The sequence below is a fragment of the Pseudonaja textilis genome, chromosome 1, assembly GCF_049901715.1.
Source record: "Pseudonaja textilis isolate UNSWEBS1 chromosome 1, rPseTex1.2, whole genome shotgun sequence".
Taxonomy (NCBI): domain Eukaryota; kingdom Metazoa; phylum Chordata; class Lepidosauria; order Squamata; family Elapidae; genus Pseudonaja; species Pseudonaja textilis.
The window spans coordinates 148,726,175-148,742,884 of NC_141990.1; the positions used below are offsets into that span (position 1 = coordinate 148,726,175).

Consider the following 16,710-nt stretch of genomic DNA (forward strand, 5'->3'; position numbering starts at 1 on the left):
ATTAGTATGTGTTGATTGCATACCTGTGGAAGGAAGCTGCGGAGAGCCAGGTGTACTGCTCGAAGCTCCAGCCAGTTTATGCTGCACAACTGTTCTATGGAGGACCAGCAGACATGGGCTGTGAGCGATTGAAAGTGAGCTCCCCATCCAAATAGGCTGGCATCGGTGGTGATAGTAAGTCTGTGGGGCTCTTTGAAGAGATAACCTCTGTTGATGACTGGTCTGGTCCACCAGTGGAGAGATTTGAGGACCTTTGATGGAACCTTGACCTTGTATTTGGAGTTGCTTTGGCTGGATCACTGGTACGGGAGCAGGAACCACTGGAGGGATCTAGTGTGGAGGTGAGCCCAAGGAATAATAGATATACATGAAATCATCTTGCCTAACAATTTTGATAGGTCAGCTAGGGATACCCTTTCTTGAACTCTGATCTCCTTAACTAATTGATGGATGCTGTTTTGTCTATCTGGTGAGAGGAAAACTTTGCCTTCCACCATATCTATGGTTGCCCCCTGATGGATTAATCGAGTTGATAGTGTTAATTGACTCTTTTCCCAATTGATTGGAAACCCATGTAGTTGTAGGGATTGTAATGTGGTCTGAGTATCTCTGAGTGCTTGATGAACGGAAGATGACAAAATTAATATATCATCAAGGTAAGTCATACAGGTATACCTCGGAGATGGCAGCAAGAGCTGTGAGAACCTTTGTCAAGGTCCTGGGGGCAGATGCTAATCCAAAAGGAAGAGCCACATATTTGAAATGGTGATTATTATAACAGAATCGTAGAAATTTATAGTGGGAAGGCCGAATAGGAATATGTAAGTACGCCTCCGTCAGATCTATGGATATAAGGACGTCACCTTTTCTGATGCTGAGTAAGATGGATTGCAGGGTGTGCATTTTAAACTTGCGATATACTAAGAATCAGTTAAGACGTTTCAAATCTAAAATTGCTCTCCACCCCACCCACCCCCAACTTTTGGGAATAACAAAAAGATGTGAATAGAAACCTCGCCCTCATTGTTCGATAGCTATTGGTAGGATAGCTCTTATGTCCAGTAGGTGTTGGATAGCTGTTTCCATAAGATTTTGTTTAACCAGTTCTCTGGAAAGAGGGCTGGACATAAAGAAGTCTGGGGGAGTGGATTGAAACTCTAGCGCAAGGACGAATCTGACCTTGTCTCTGACCCAGGAATCAGACGTTGAGGAGTCCCATTGGTCCGCAAATAATTTAAGGTGGCCACCAATGGGAGTTGGGTCCATGGAGTTATCTTGGACACCAGAAAGGTCTATTTCCTGCTCCTTGAGAGGATCTCTTGGACTGCCCACCCCTTCGGTTCCTATCCCTGAAGTCAGACCTCTCTGGCTGCTGCCCTGGTTGGAAAGATGGGGGTCTCTGGTATCTGGTTGAGAATGGTCCCTGATAAGAGGGCCGAAAGGACTGAAGGTTTCTAGGATCTGACTTCCGAAAAAGGGAAGGTAGAATTTTCTTTTTGTTTCAAGTTTCAATAGGCAGCGGATCGAGGGAAGGGCCAGTCTGTCTCGCACAAGAGGAGATGAAGCCAGCTTGCATTTGTGCTTAAGCGTTGCGCTGTGACATGTGAAGTAATGGCTCTGGCAGAAAACTTAACTGCATGAAAGATTGCGTCAGCTGAGAATTCAGTGGCTGCAGTAAGTTTTGCAATGGTCTTGGTGTGCTCTAATGTTGGAATTGGGGACATGTTCCCCTAAGAGCTGGAGCCATCTGAGAGAAGAACGGGTAAAGAAGGAAGCAGCCATGGCTGCTCTGATGGCCCACACATCAGACTGATGGGCCCTGTGTAGGGCCAGCTCAGCCCATTTTTCCTCCAGCTTTAATGTCTCCAGCGCTTCACCGGGAATGGAGGTCGAGGAAGCTAACCCCACAATAGGTTCGTCTACCTGGGGAGTATTCAACAATTTTAAGAAATCAGGGGCCAAATTAAAGTATTTCCTGTCATAACCCATGGGGGCAGGGTACACTGCTGAAGCCGTTTCTGTACCAGGTTTGCAAACGTGAGGAACTGGAATCACATCTGTTTCGACTACTGGTTGGCTGAAAATTAGATCTTCTAGTCCTTCTTCTGAAGGAGTTGGAGTGGTAAAAGGGGCTGGCTTGTCCAGGTGTGCAGTGTTTTTGGCCTTAAACAATAGTGATTTGAATACTTGTGGGCGGAATAAGCCAGTAAATACAGGTTGGTCAGGAACAAGACCCTCATCCTCAGACATCCCCCTAAGGTGTCCGCTTCTAAAAGGGCCGGGTCGCTGTCATGTATTGATCCCGATTCAATCTGTTCCATTGGATCAATGTGCTCTACCTCTTCTGTCTCGTCTTCCTGCTCCTCCTCCTGTGGCCCTTGGAATGCCAGCAGCAATCTCCCACCGTGAAAAGGGATTAGCTCCAGACAGCTTTCCCTTAGTACTAAACAGCTGGGAGGGGTGAAAATAACCAGGCATTTAAGCCCTTCACTCCAAGGTGGTGTTCTGGGGGAAAAAACAGTGATACAACTCCGTTGTGAGAGGAACAAAACCACGGCGTTTGTTAAAACGGCACAGCTATCGCTATGTCAAGGGCAGGGCTAGCGGTTGAGGGGGTGCAGAACGAAGCTGAAGCCTCCCTCTGCTTCAGGGTTTCCCAATACAGCGATCACCGATGGCCAGATGGAAAAGGCAGAGTGGGTAGATCGTTAAGCAATTTGTTGAGAGAGCCTGAAAGACGAATTGACTGTCTCCAAACCTGATAAGAGAAATGGGGGGTGGGGGGGGTGTGGTCCGGGGGTGTCCTGTTGGGGGGGGGGGGGGGGGGGGGGGGGGGGGGGGGGGGGGGGGGGGGGGGGGGGGGGGGGGCGGCGGGGGGGGGGGGGGGGGGGGGGGGGGGGGGGGGGGGGGGGGGGGGGGGGGAGGGGGGGGGGGGGGGGGGGGGGGGGGGGGGGGGGGGGGGGGGGGGGGGGGGGGGGGGGGGGGGGGGGGGGGGGGGGGGGGGGGGGGGGGGGGGGGGGGGGGGGGGGGGGGGGGGGGGGGGGGGGGGGGGGGGGGGGGGGGGGGGGGGGGGGGGGGGGGGGGGGGGGGGGGGGGGGGGGGGGGGGGGGGGGGGGGGGGGGGGGGGGGGGGGGGGGGGGGGGGGGGGGGGGGGGGGGGGGGGGGGGGGGGGGGGGGGGGGGGGGGGGGGGGGGGGGGGGGGGGGGGGGGGGGGGGGGGGGGGGGGGGGGGGGGGGGGGGGGGGGGGGGGGGGGGGGGGGGGGGGGGGGGGGGGGGGGGGGGGGGGGGGGGGGGGGGGGGGGGGGGGGGGGGGGGGGGGGGGGGGGGGGGGGGGGGGGGGGGGGGGGGGGGGGGGGGGGGGGGGGGGGGGGGGGGGGGGGGGGGGGGGGGGGGGGGGGGGGGGGGGGGGGGGGGGGGGGGGGGGGGGGGGGGGGGGGGGGGGGGGGGGGGGGGGGGGGGGGGGGGGGGGGGGGGGGGGGGGGGGGGGGGGGGGGGGGGGGGGGGGGGGGGGGGGGGGGGGGGGGGGGGGGGGGGGGGGGGGGGGGGGGGGGGGGGGGGGGGGGGGGGGGGGGGGGGGGGGGGGGGGGGGGGGGGGGGGGGGGGGGGGGGGGGGGGGGGGGGGGGGGGGGGGGGGGGGGGGGGGGGGGGGGGGGGGGGGGGGGGGGGGGGGGGGGGGGGGGGGGGGGGGGGGGGGGGGGGGGGGGGGGGGGGGGGGGGGGGGGGGGGGGGGGGGGGGGGGGGGGGGGGGGGGGGGGGGGGGGGGGGGGGGGGGGGGGGGGGTGCCAAGGGAGTAGGAAAAAGCCTGTGCCACAGGCGGGCACTGCCTATCCCTCATGAGGCTGAGCCAAAACTGGGGAAGGCTGGGAAGGAGTCCCGTGGAGGAGGAGGAGGAGCGTTCCACAAATTAAGTCCAGCCTAGACATGCAGAGACTGAAGCACCTCCCACTACTGGATGCTCTGAACAGCTCATGGGAGAATTTTCTGCTTCAGTTGAGATGGGGAAAGAAGAAACCAGCATTCCACCTCCATGTGCTGCAGTTAAAATGAAAGGTAGGGTCTGCCTAAACTCACTTGTTTTTAAATTTGGTATGACCGCTAAAGGCATATGGAATATCATACTGAGCTCAGCTCCAAATGATAAGATGTTGAATCCTTCTCTGTGCGTTCAAATTGTATTAAATGTCGCATGCAAAAAATTCCTAGAGAATCCTAGTTTTGTTCAGCTTAAAAGTAAGTATGCCCTCCTTACAAGAGCACTCCCAAGTTGTGTCCTCTGGCATGAGAGAGAATACTTCAACCAGTACATAGATCAACGTGGTCCACAAAGACTTGAATACAGCAGCTGCTCCCAATTTATTTTAAAAATAGAGGATGGCTTTGCTTGTACTATTTTGACTGGCAATCAAGCCTGTTTTATAAATTCAGTCCTATTGGAACAATTAATCAGTTAAGACATTCAAGTCTTCAAGTGCAGATATATGCATCTAGCAATTCTCCCAGAAAGGAAATACTGAATTATCTAAATCTGAGAAAACACTGATTCTTGTTTGCATTGTCAGCCATTTACCACATCCTGTAAAATTACAGAATGTATTCTGAAGGAATAATTTGTGTATTAATGATTAGCTATAACTCTGAACTGTACAGCAATTCAGTAATGTACATGGCTTATCAGACTCTTAATTTCAATTTTTATGTATTAATCGAGGAACTAATGTAACATTAAAAAAAACTATGACAATCTTTGATAGAAATCTTTGAAAAATTTTGAGAATTGAATGTAAAAGAAAAAAATACCTAACTTCAAGCAGTTATTATTGAATGCTAGTCACAGTAATAAGTCACATGCTTTCTATTTAATCCATTTTATTATGATTACAAATATCCAAAATATTTTCCCCATTTAAAAATGTTCACGAACCATGTCCATATCATGTTATGTGGAAACGAAAACAATCTCATTTTTAAATATAGCCGAAATAAGTTCCATTTGCAATTCCTCTGGCAAGATTTTTATAAGCATCGAACTTGAATTGGAAGAAAAGGTGAAGAAAGGTCCAAAGACCCAGTATCGTTTTTTTAACATAAAATAAATTGTATCTTCTTTGAAAATCCACTTCATCTTCAAACTCTTCAGTCAACTTACTTAACTTTCTGTTTCTTTCTTGCTTGAAACTGTTCTGTTTTATTCTTGACGGATTTGATTAACATCGACAATGCAGGATCTAAAGTTTTTGTGGCAACAGGTTCCTCCTCTGCCACATTGTCCTGCTTCCCCTTTGCCTCAGTTGACCCCTGGTGCCTTCGGCGAGCTTTTTCCTCTAAAATCTTTTGCACTGCTTTTGTTTTCTTAAAGTTTGGATCGGAAGGATCCAAATTAAACAAATGGGAAGTATACATGGCTTGAAACCTGGCATCATCAACATTTACCTGGGAACAGCAAAAAGGAAATATTACTTGCTGGAAAAAAAAAAAAAGGAGGAGAAAATTTTAACTATAACCTGCAAGACAGACGTAGCTTAACAGGACATACAATAACCTTCAGACTGAGGGAGCAGTTCTCAGGAATGTTAAATACATAGGCCGAGAACCTGAAAAGAGACCATATACCTCACAATATGCTAAATATGCCTTACCCTACATGAAAATACAATTCATCCCCTGCAGTCACATGACCGGATTTTGGCCCTTGGCAACCACCCCACATTTATGACTGGCTGCATCGTCCCATGGTTACATGCCTGCAGTTTTTTGTTTTTGTTTTGCCTGTTTCCAGCAAATTATCTATGGTTTCATACTTATGGCCACATGATTCAGTTAATGACCACTGTAAAAACAATCATTAAAGTTGGGTCTTCAGATGGATGCCTCAATCTATGTCTGTTTTATGACTTATGACAAAATTCTAGTCCCAATTCAGTCATAAGTTGAGGATTGCCTATGCATTCTTTTTACCTTCTTACTATTTCTTCTGAGTCTTCTTATATAGAATAGAACAGAACAGAACAGAACAGAACAGAACAGAACAGAACAGAACAGAACAGAACAGAATAGAATAGAACAGAACAGAATACTTTATTGGCCAAGTGTGATTGGACACACAAGGAATTTGTCTTGGTGCAAATGGTCTCAGTGTACATAAAAGAAAAGATACATTCGTTAAGAATCAAGAATCATAAGAACAATATAGAAATCAAGCCCATGCTGTTCTCCTGAAAACATATGAAGAACAACTTTTTCAATCAATATGTATTCCCCTATTTCATAAACCAAGAGCTGATCTGAAATGGCCCAAGAAACGGCAGAGAAGCCACGTTCTATAAACTTTGGAATTCATTCTATATACAATCCCTATTCCTCTTTTTTTTTTGCATACCAGCAGAGTCATTCATAACTGCATTAAACACCTTCCTAAAATACAAGTGTACACTGGCAATAGAATTCTTATGCAAAAGAATTATGATGTATGCTTCAATTTCTATAATTTTTTGAATGCTTCAATTTCTATACTTTTTTATGTAAAAACATAATACTTTTGCTAAGATGGAAACAGTGTGGAGACCTGAACCACAGATGACATGTATAAATCAACAGCTTTATTGTCCATGAAATATTCTTGGAAACTACTTATGTGAGATAACCTCAAATGGGTAATAAAAATTATTCTTCAAGAGGAAATTCTTTCTTGAATGAGAAAGATTGGTACTATAGAATAAGGTATCATCAGAAGGAAAAGGGATTTAGACATAAAACAAACAAATTTTGCACGTCAATATTTCTGTGGTTATATATTTAGATTGACAGAATCAAAGTGGATGAGAACAAGAATAAAAGTGGAGAGAAATTTCAAACTTGGATTTGTTCTTCATAATTACAAATTTGTGTGTTACCAATTAAAAGTGGTGGAGTTCCTTTTTACTAGGCCTGTTACTGAACTACCTTTCACATGAACTGCAAAGCTTAGATAAATGGTTTATATGCTGTTGTACGGAACCAGTTTAATGTAGTGGCAAAGAAACCACTTAGTTTAGGATAGGCCTGGAAACCAGGAGACTGTGAGATCTAGGCTTCCCCTAGGCCTGGAAGCCAGGTGGATGACTTTTGGTCCAGTTCAAAGAATGGTGGTGGTGAAAGTAGATGGACGAAGAAGTATTAGGTATGTTCACTACTTTGAGTAGAAAAAGGGTGGCTACATCATCATTATCTTTAGCCTCCTTCTTTCCTCCATTCTATATATTTATGAAAAGGCAAGGAGAAATGTGTACCTTTCCTTCCTATTATGCCCAAATAAGATTTCAGGAGTAAAATATTACTTGGGGCTTAAGTGATATGGGGTAATTTATCAAAATAATGGGAATGATAATAGTAAAATATATTTCCATGTTAATAGCTGTGGTTATTAGTCTGTATTAATCCAAAATGATCAGTGTGTTTACTACATTTCAAAAGAGGGAAGCCCATTGTGTTACCTGGAAGTCATCTGTCACCAGTTCCTCCTTCTTCATTAGCAGTTTCTTTTTCCTTTTGCTCAGGTTCTGCTGTTCTACAATTTTGTCATAATTGAAGTGACTCCTTTCCTCCTCCTCATCCATCATCAACAAAGCCAATTCAGCCTGTTACAATCAGAACAGAAAGGCCCTGTTTGTATCCATTTCAAGTAATACAGATTCCAGATGTTTCTATCTCTCAGTCAAAGACTGTGTTGCTAATGCAGGATTGGGACAACCATAATAGCTGATCTATTTCCAAAACATTTTTATAAGCAAGGATAGGAGCGCTTTATTATAAAAAGGAAAGAAAAAGCAATTAATAGCATTACCCTCACTGCAATAAGACTAGATTGAGAATTCTAATCTCTGTTATTTATTGGTGATGCCTTAACCCGTCTTTCTTTTGAAAAATGTAACATGTCATGTCTTAAACTTCCAGGCAAAGTCTAACTCAAATGTCAATCACACTAAGAATCTCTTAACAACATATTCAAAGACTGCTTGAAGTTTAATACTTGGTGTCATGTTCTCCAGATATACAGATTCCAACATGGCGTTGAAAGCATGCAAGTGGACTGTGGGTCCTTGCACTCATATGAACACAACATTTTAGTTGCACCAGGGGGTATAACCTCCTGTTCTGAAGAAGCCATTCCCAACCCAAATATTTGCTAGAGATGTAGAATAATTCTTGGCAACACTCATACTAAGGGGATTCTAGCAATTGCAACCATCTATTTTTCTACATGCTAACATCCTTCTGTCAGTCAGTAAGCAAGATCTTATTATTTTCTACGAATTAATAGTAAAAACAAGCAGTTAATCTTTTTAGGAATTTGAAAATTACATACTTTTTGGCACATCTATATATCTACAAATTAAGCATTTGCACTTACACATGGTAGATCTAAATTAGATAGCTTATTAGATATGTTCAAAATATTCCCAAGTCATAATGTTTGAGTTTCAGATAATCACCTTTTTGAAGTATTACAAAAAAGACAACAATGCATGTCCCGCTATTATAATCTAATTGGCATATTAAGAGAATTTAGCAAATCCTGGCTGGTTCTAAACAATTAATCAAGGTTTTATTATTGTTTAAATGGAAGGTCACCAGGAAACATTAGGATTGAAGCTTCACTGGGAAAAAAACGCTCTGGAAAAACACTACAGCAAAGTATTTCCACAGTGCTTCAGAAATACAATATGGAGTTTTTCCTCAAATCAGTAGAAATCAAGCTCTATTCAGACTTCACCAGTACCTTAACATGACAGTCAACATCTGGCAACTGCTTAAACATGATCACAAGTAACAGACATTTCAAAGCTGCCGTGTATTGTTCCAAACATATGCAATATCATGACATAATGTGGAATGTCCCTGAGGAAACATTTTCCATTGCCTTTCACAGGGATGGTGGTGGTGTTTAAACTGATTCAGACTAGATGGCAAATTCCTGGAATATCTTGCAAGTACATACATTTCAGAAATGAGAGGAAGAAAGCTAAGTTTCTGAGAAAAATCATCCTATGATTTATTGTCAACAAATATTGCTACACTGACTAATACAGGAGAATCATTTCACAAAGTGAATTCATTCTTCCAATGGAACTTCCATCTCATGTCTTTTTTAAGGAATAAGAAATAAATTCCATTTTTGTATTAGGTTTTCCCAACCACTAACTTTCATTATTAGTCATTTTAGTTAGGGGTCATTCTGATTTCATGCAACATAAGCTACTTTTTGTTTTAGCACATTGGGTGATATTAACGTATATTAACCATCTGAAGATGACTTGCAGCTCATCATTAATGACAGCAATGCAAAGCCAAGTAGCCACATGCATAAATTAATAAATGCATTGGCAAAGTAATATGAACTGTGGTTTACATACTGATGGTTTACATACTGATGTAAATGGTTGTAAATGTAAATGGTTTACATACTGATTTTCTCAAAGTGCATTTGCAGTAAAAAGAGTTTGGTTTTAGAAAAAGGGAGTGGGGCGGCATTTGTTGACATCTGCTTCTCTCTCCTACTGTTTAGACATGGATCTGGATAACAAGAAAGAGAGAAGTGCCCCCCATTTTCTCTTAGGAGATTTTAAACAGCTCCTCTTCCTAACCATCCCTTTTCATTTGATCCTTCCTCGGCTTATGGACCAAAAGGGCAAGAGTGAAAATGAAAACACATTGTGTTTGGACCCTGATGTTCTTTAGGCTTGCTTGCTCAGCTTTCCTCATCACTGCCATTCTCCAAAAGAAAGGCTTCATCGAAAAGAAAAAAAACAGCTAATCCTATAGCACTGCTGAAGCCAATGTTTGTACCGGTCTTGTTGCTACTGGAAAGACCTACATGAGACACATTTCTAAGCTGGGGCAAGGATGTGTCTTTTTTTAAAAAAAAGCAATAATAAAAGGATTCTTAATTAATTCCTGAAAGTGATTGTGTGTCTCAAAGAGTGTAGATCAGGGGTGTCAAACTAACATCATCACGGCAGTGTCACGTGACTTCCCCCCCTTCACTAAACCGGGAGTGGGTGTGGCCAGCATTTGATGCATCGGGCTGGGAGTTTGACAGCCCTGGTGTAGATTGTCTCACATCTATTTTCAGCCTTAAGGATGTAATTCAGGGGGGTCTTCAAACTTGACAGCTTTAAGATTTGTGGACTTCAACTTCCAGAATTCCTCCTCCAGTCATGTTAGCTCAGGAATTCTGGGAGTCGAAGTCCACAAGTCTTACACTTGCCAAGTTTGAAGACCCTTGATATAATTGTTTGTCTTCATATTTGAGGTAATGGAATCTTATGAACAAAAGGCAAGTTCTGTTTATCCCAGACAGCACAAGTATTATTAAAAGTATTCATTCCTATATCTAACGTTAGTATTTTTTAAAGTGACTCCTACCTTCTGCTTTTCAGCATCTTCTTCTTCAACAATTTTTCCTTTCTTTAATGTTTTATTCAAACCTAACCAGAAATTAATTAAAAAGTATTAAAACACACATAAATAATAGTCTCCAATAGAAAACCTTCTGAAATATCAGGCTTTAAAAACATAATAGAATTTATCTGTGGAAAATAAGACATGAATCACCTTCATGGGGGAAAAGATTTAGTCAGAGATTATTTTCCTCAAAACAAAGGACTCCTGCTATAAAGAGTAGCCTGAAGTATTTTAAATGGGTAACATTTACCCCAATAGCACTTTTTTCTTTATTTCTGAGATTCTTAGGGGCTACAAATACAGATCTCACAATGGTGCAAAATCTTTTGAAAAGAGAGAAAGAAAAAGAAGGGGTGGGGGGATACATGGTAGACATAAGGGAAAAAAATCTCAAACAATGTTTCATGAAGTAAAATAAGCAAATGCAACATCATATGCAGTAAACATTATGTAAAAGCTGTTTTTTTCTTTCTTTCTCCCTTGGCAAGCACATAGGAAATATCTGTAAGTAATTTATTCAAGACGCTTGTTCCTGTATCAAAGCTATATGAAAACCTTTTGAAAAAAGCAAACCGCAATGCTGTGTGTCTACCAATATAGAGAGACTTGGTTTCCAAGGCTAAAAAATAATAAATTCATCTTGCAGATTTTTTTTGTTTTTGGTATGCTAGAAAGATGAATATATTAACTCTACAAAACAATCCGACTCCTTTCATTCCTCATTTCTTTCATTCATTTCTGTAAGCTCTGGTTTATAAGCCTGTTTGTTCTGAAATCATTGGTTGCCCATAGTCCCAATTCAAGACACCACTTTTATCACTTTGAAAGGCCTTTGAGGTACACACCTTGTATACACCGGTATACATAAAGCCAGAGCTTCAAAAAACCAAATCTGCCTCATCTAGTTTAGTTATTTAAAAAGGCTCTGTTGCAGGTACTTCTCTTTCACCAGATGTGGGCCAGAAGAGAAACCTTCTCAGTGGTAACCTCATTTTCATGGAGGATTATTTCTTTGCAGGTATGGAAAGCTCCTACTCTAAAGACGTTTCTAAAACCAGTCAAATTAGTGTTGTTCCACTAGGAATTTCACTTTTAGATTAGTTTAATTGAATAGTAGCTATATTAGATACTGGTAGAAGGATACAAACTATTCAGAAAAACCAGACCCCATAAAAGAGAAGGTGGAGCTGCACTGTATGTAAAGGACCACTATATTGCTACAGAAATGCATGAAACCAAAGATGAAAACCTCCTAGAATGCATATGGGTCAATATAAAAGAAAAAAAGAATGACATGGCCATAGGTGTATATTATAGGCCACCTAATCAAGCAGAAAATATAGATGTCCTTTTTGCCGGCCAACTAACAAACATATGCAGGAAACACACAACAATAGTAATGGGAGACTTCAATTATCCTGATATCAATTGGAAAACTAATTCTGCACCAAGTGAGAAATCAAATAAGTTCCTAACCAACCTAGCTGACAACTTTGTTGTCCAAAAGGTAGAGGGTGAAACTAGAGGGACAGCCATACTGGACTTAATTCTTACAAACAGAGAAGAAGTGATAGAGGGAGTTGAAACTGCAGGAACCTTGGGTGAGAGTGACCATGTCATACTAGAATTGAACAAAACACAAACACAAGCAACAGAACATAATGACACCAGAGTCTTGGATTTTAAAAGAGCTGATTTCAATAAACACAGAGAGAACTTGGGAAAGATTCCATGGATGAAAATCCTAAAGGGGAAAACAACTCAAGAATCTTGGGAAACTCTAAAAAGTATGATCATAGAAGCCCAAACCAGCACAATACCACTGAGAAAGAAAAACAAGAAATCCAAGAAGAAACCAGCATGGCTGCACAAAGATCTCTCTGGCAAATTGAAAGAAAAAAAGGACAAGTACAAAAAATGGAAAGGACATACAACTAAGGCAGAATATCAGCAGATAGCCAGAATCTGCAAAGACGAAGTCAGGATAGCAAAGGCTCAGAACGAACAAAGACTTGCAACAAAAGTCAAAGATAATAAAAAAAGTTTCTTCCAACATATAAATAACAAGAAAAAAAATCAAGGAAACAGTCGGTCCACTAAAGAGAGAAAAGATGGCAAGGAAGTAACAGGCAACAGAGAGAAAGCAGAACTGCTTAACTCATTCTTTGCATCCGTCTTCACGCAAAAAGAAACTATAGCTCAACCTACCAAAAACATAACTGTAAAAGAAAGACCAGAAATAAAAATTAAAATAAGCAAAAAAATAGTAAGAGAACACCTATCTGATCTTAATGAAAACAAATCACCGGGGCCTGATGGATTACATCCCAGAGTTTTAAAGGAGCTGGCAAAGGTCATCTCAGAACCACTGCACCAGATCTTCCAAAAATCCAGGAGCACCGGGGAACTACCAGAGGACTGGAAAAGAGCTGATGTGGTTCCCCTCTTCAAAAAAGGGAAAAAAACCAGACCCAGGAAACTATAGACCAATCAGCCAAACATCAATACTTGGGAAGATACTGGAAAAGATAATAAAAAAACAGATCTGCCAACATCTAGAAACAAGTAAAGTAATAACGAGCAGTCAACACAGGTTTGTTAAAAACAGATCATGCCAAACCAATCTTATTTCATTCTTCAACACAGTGACTAAATTAGTAGACCCGCAAAATACTGTGGATATAATATATTTAGATTCCAGCAAGGCATTTAACAAAGTAGACCACAACCTACTTCTTAGTAAGCTAGAAAAAAGTGGAATAGATAGCACCACCTAGATGGACTCGCAACTGGCTGACAAATCATACTCAACGAGTAGTCCTTAATGGGTCTAAGTCTACTACATTGAGGGAAGTAAGCAGTGGGGTGCTACAAGGTTCCATCTTAGGCCCAGTACTCTTCAATATCTTCATTAGCGACTTAAATGAAGGAATAGAAGGGGAACTTACCAAATTTGCAGATGATACTAAGCTGGCAGGAATAGCTAACACCCAAGAAGATAGGCTCAAGATCCAGATGGATCTTGACAGACTAAAACACTGGGCCATATCTAACAAAATGAAATTTCAATGCCTACACTTAGGCAAGAAAAACCAAAAGTACACATATAGACTGGGTGAAACCAGGCTCAATAGCAGTAACTGTGAGAGGGATCTTGGAGTCTTAGTGGAAACCAGCTAAATATGAGCCAGCAGTGTGCAGCAGCAGCCAAAAAAGCTAGTGCAATCCTAAGTTGTATTAACAGAGGGATACAATCAAGATCAAGGGAAGTACTAATACCACTCTATAAAGCCTTAGTAAGACCACAGCTAGAGTACTGCACCCAGTTTTGTTCACCACATTATAAAAAAGATGTTGAGACTCTAGAAAAAGTACAGAGAAGAGCAACCGGGATGATTAGGGGACTGGAGGCTAAAACATACGATGAACCAGGGAAGACATGATAGCAGTCTCCCAATATTTGAGGGGCTGCCACAGGGGGGAAGGGGGTCAAGCTATTTTCCTAAGCGCCTGTAGGCCAGACAAGGAATAATGGATGGAAAATGAACAAGGAGAGATTCAACCTGGAAATAAGGAGAAACTTTCTGACAGTGAAAACAATCCACCAATGGAACAGCTTGCCCTCGGAGGTTGTGGGAGCGCCATCACTTGAGACTTTCAAGAAGAGAGGTTGGACTGCCATTTGTCAGAAATGGTGTAGGGTCTCCCGCTTGGGCGGGGGGTTGGACTAGATGACCTACAAGGTCCCTTCCAACTCTGATTATTTGTTAAAGCTGTTAGATTTCTGTTGTTGATACATAGACACACACACACACACACACACACACACTTGCATGTGCACAAACACTTGCATGCACACATCTATTCCCCTTCTGCTGTATCCTAACCATCATGCCTTTGAGGCTACCAATAAGCAAGCAAACAAACACAAAATCTACCTACACTGCTTAATGGAGAGGTTTCAATAATTAAAAACATTAAAAGCACAATTTAGAGGGCTGCACAATTTCTGGAATGTACTTGTCTTGCCATTACTTTATATAGAAGCAATTTCCTGACAAGGCAAATTACTTTTGAAATCAGGAGTTGGTCGAAGCAGCTTCCAGAATACAAAATGCAAGGCTATCATCTCTGAAAATTAAGGAACCCCACTGGCTTCCACGTTATAAATTCTATTAACAGTTTCATCCACAGAGTTTGAGCATCTTTTTGCAGTTAAGTGCCGAATTTGCTCTATCACTGCACTATAAAGCATTTTTGGAATATAATCATATTTCACTTGTAATTTTTTTCTATCCTGATTTGATATGATTTACTAATTTCATCCCTCTCCAGCAGTTTCAAATGGCAACAGTAGCAACAGACAAAATTAGAAAAATATGTTATTTCTGCATTCACTGCAAAAAAAAAATGTTTTTTTAAAAAGTTTCTTAACATATATAATAACAAGTACAAAGCTGTCAAAGGAGCACCGAGTGACCCCATTTGTCAGAGCTTCTTGGATAAAACATTTGACATGTATTGTGTCATCTTTAACAATATAGGATAGCAAAACTGACATCTAACCTGGTCTCCCAAGTTCCTCAGCAAAATATGGATCATTCAAATCAACATCAGATGGGTATTCATCTTCAGTCAGCGTTTCCGTAACAGCAGCAGCCTGAAACAAAATACAAAATGTATTTTCAGTATTAAATACTAGCAATATGATTAAATATATCAAGCATAAAGTTATTTAAAACAAGTTTCAAGAAGCACAAACCCTTCATTGAGGAAGATGGTGATTTCAAACAATTGTTTTGCTGAGACTAAGACAACCAAGGACTATAGGCATCTATGTAGACTTTCTAAGGACAGTTTAAGAAATGCTTTATATATGTGTGTGTGTGTGTAATTACTATTATTATTATTATTTATACGGAGGTTGTGTGTGCCTTAAAATGGCTTCTACTGCATAGCACAGTGGACTTGTCATGGAAATGACTTCACAGCACTCCAGTGTTCCACAAAGGGCTCCCTCTCAGCCTTCCAAGGAAACGTCAGGCGATTGGCCAAGTGCAATCAAAAAAACGAAATACAAGTGTAGACAAGAAACTCCCAAGGAGAGGAATAGAAGACTTACGATGCTGCGCGAGAGACAGTACAACAGCGTGAGTCCCAACTACAGGATTTTCCTGTCTAATACAGGTTTGGTATAAATAAATACTTGGGCGATGCTGGGTTGTCAGCTAGTGTATGATAAAAATTGAATTGCTAGCACAAAATGATTGCCTTATAGAAAACTGAACAAAATTCAAACACTTGCGATCCAAGTGCTTATGTATATATGAAGACAGACACAGACTCCAGAGAGTAATTAGAACTGCAGAAAAAACAATTACTACCAACCTGCCTCCCGTTGAGGACCTGTATACTACATGAGTCAAAAAGAGACTGTGAAAATATTTACAGACCACGCACATCCCGGACATAAACTGTTTCAACTCCTACCCTCAAAACGATGCTATAGAGCACTGCACACCAGAACTAGACACAAGGACAGTTTTTCCCCAAATGCCATCACTCTGCTAAACAAATAATTCCCTCAACACCATCCAACTATTTACAAAGTCTGCATTACTATTAATCTTATCACTCCTTATTGCCCATCTCCTCCAATTTGTGACTGTATGACTGTTACTTTGTTGTTTGTATCCTTACAATTTATACCGACTGTTTCCTAGTATGATTTGATTGTTTATTGTACCCTATGACTATTATTAAGTGTTGTACTTCACAATTCTTGACTCTTGACGAATGTATCTTTTCTTTTATGTACACTGAGAGCATATGCACCAAGACAAATTCCTTGTGTGTCCAATCACACTTGGCCAATAAAGAATTTTATTCTATTCTATGAAGCAATGCCCCCCCAAAAATGAATACAATAATTTTTGTTAGTGGAGAATGTGTAATCCACTTCATTTATTTCTATTAGAAATGTTGGTAACTCAGTAATTTTCAAGGATCAGAAATTTGCAAAGGCCAAATTTGTGTATTTAATTTCCTAATGTTCCTAATAATCCTGAAGTTCTGAAACATACCAAGATATTATGCAGGGACACTTGTGTTTTTATTATTTTTAAATTCTTTGCCTTCTTTGCCTTGTTCAATGTTCACAGCAATTCAGTAAGACAAGTTTGAGGCAGCTGAACACAGTGCAATAAATTTTACATCTGCATAAAATACAATCTGGATCTCTTTAGTCTTGTTTGAATCGATGGGTAAAGA

General features: G+C 42.2%; 1 protein-coding gene across 2 annotated transcripts in view; it reads right to left on the reverse strand.

Annotated features, from left to right (window-relative positions):
- Positions 1–4,849: 4,849 nt before the first annotated feature.
- The window catches only part of ESF1 (ESF1 nucleolar pre-rRNA processing protein), a 40,479-nt gene continuing 28,618 nt past the window's right edge, over positions 4,850–16,710 (reverse strand). For both annotated transcript variants that reach the window (XM_087919274.1, XM_026712820.2), the window contains exons 11-14: positions 15,007–15,100; positions 10,402–10,463; positions 7,470–7,613; positions 4,850–5,430 (exon numbers count right to left, since the gene is read on the reverse strand). In XM_087919274.1, the coding sequence (XP_087775400.1) occupies positions 5,143–5,430; positions 7,470–7,613; positions 10,402–10,463; positions 15,007–15,100 (588 nt within the window). In that variant the 3' untranslated portion in view covers positions 4,850–5,142. The remainder of the gene's footprint in view (positions 5,431–7,469; positions 7,614–10,401; positions 10,464–15,006; positions 15,101–16,710) is intronic.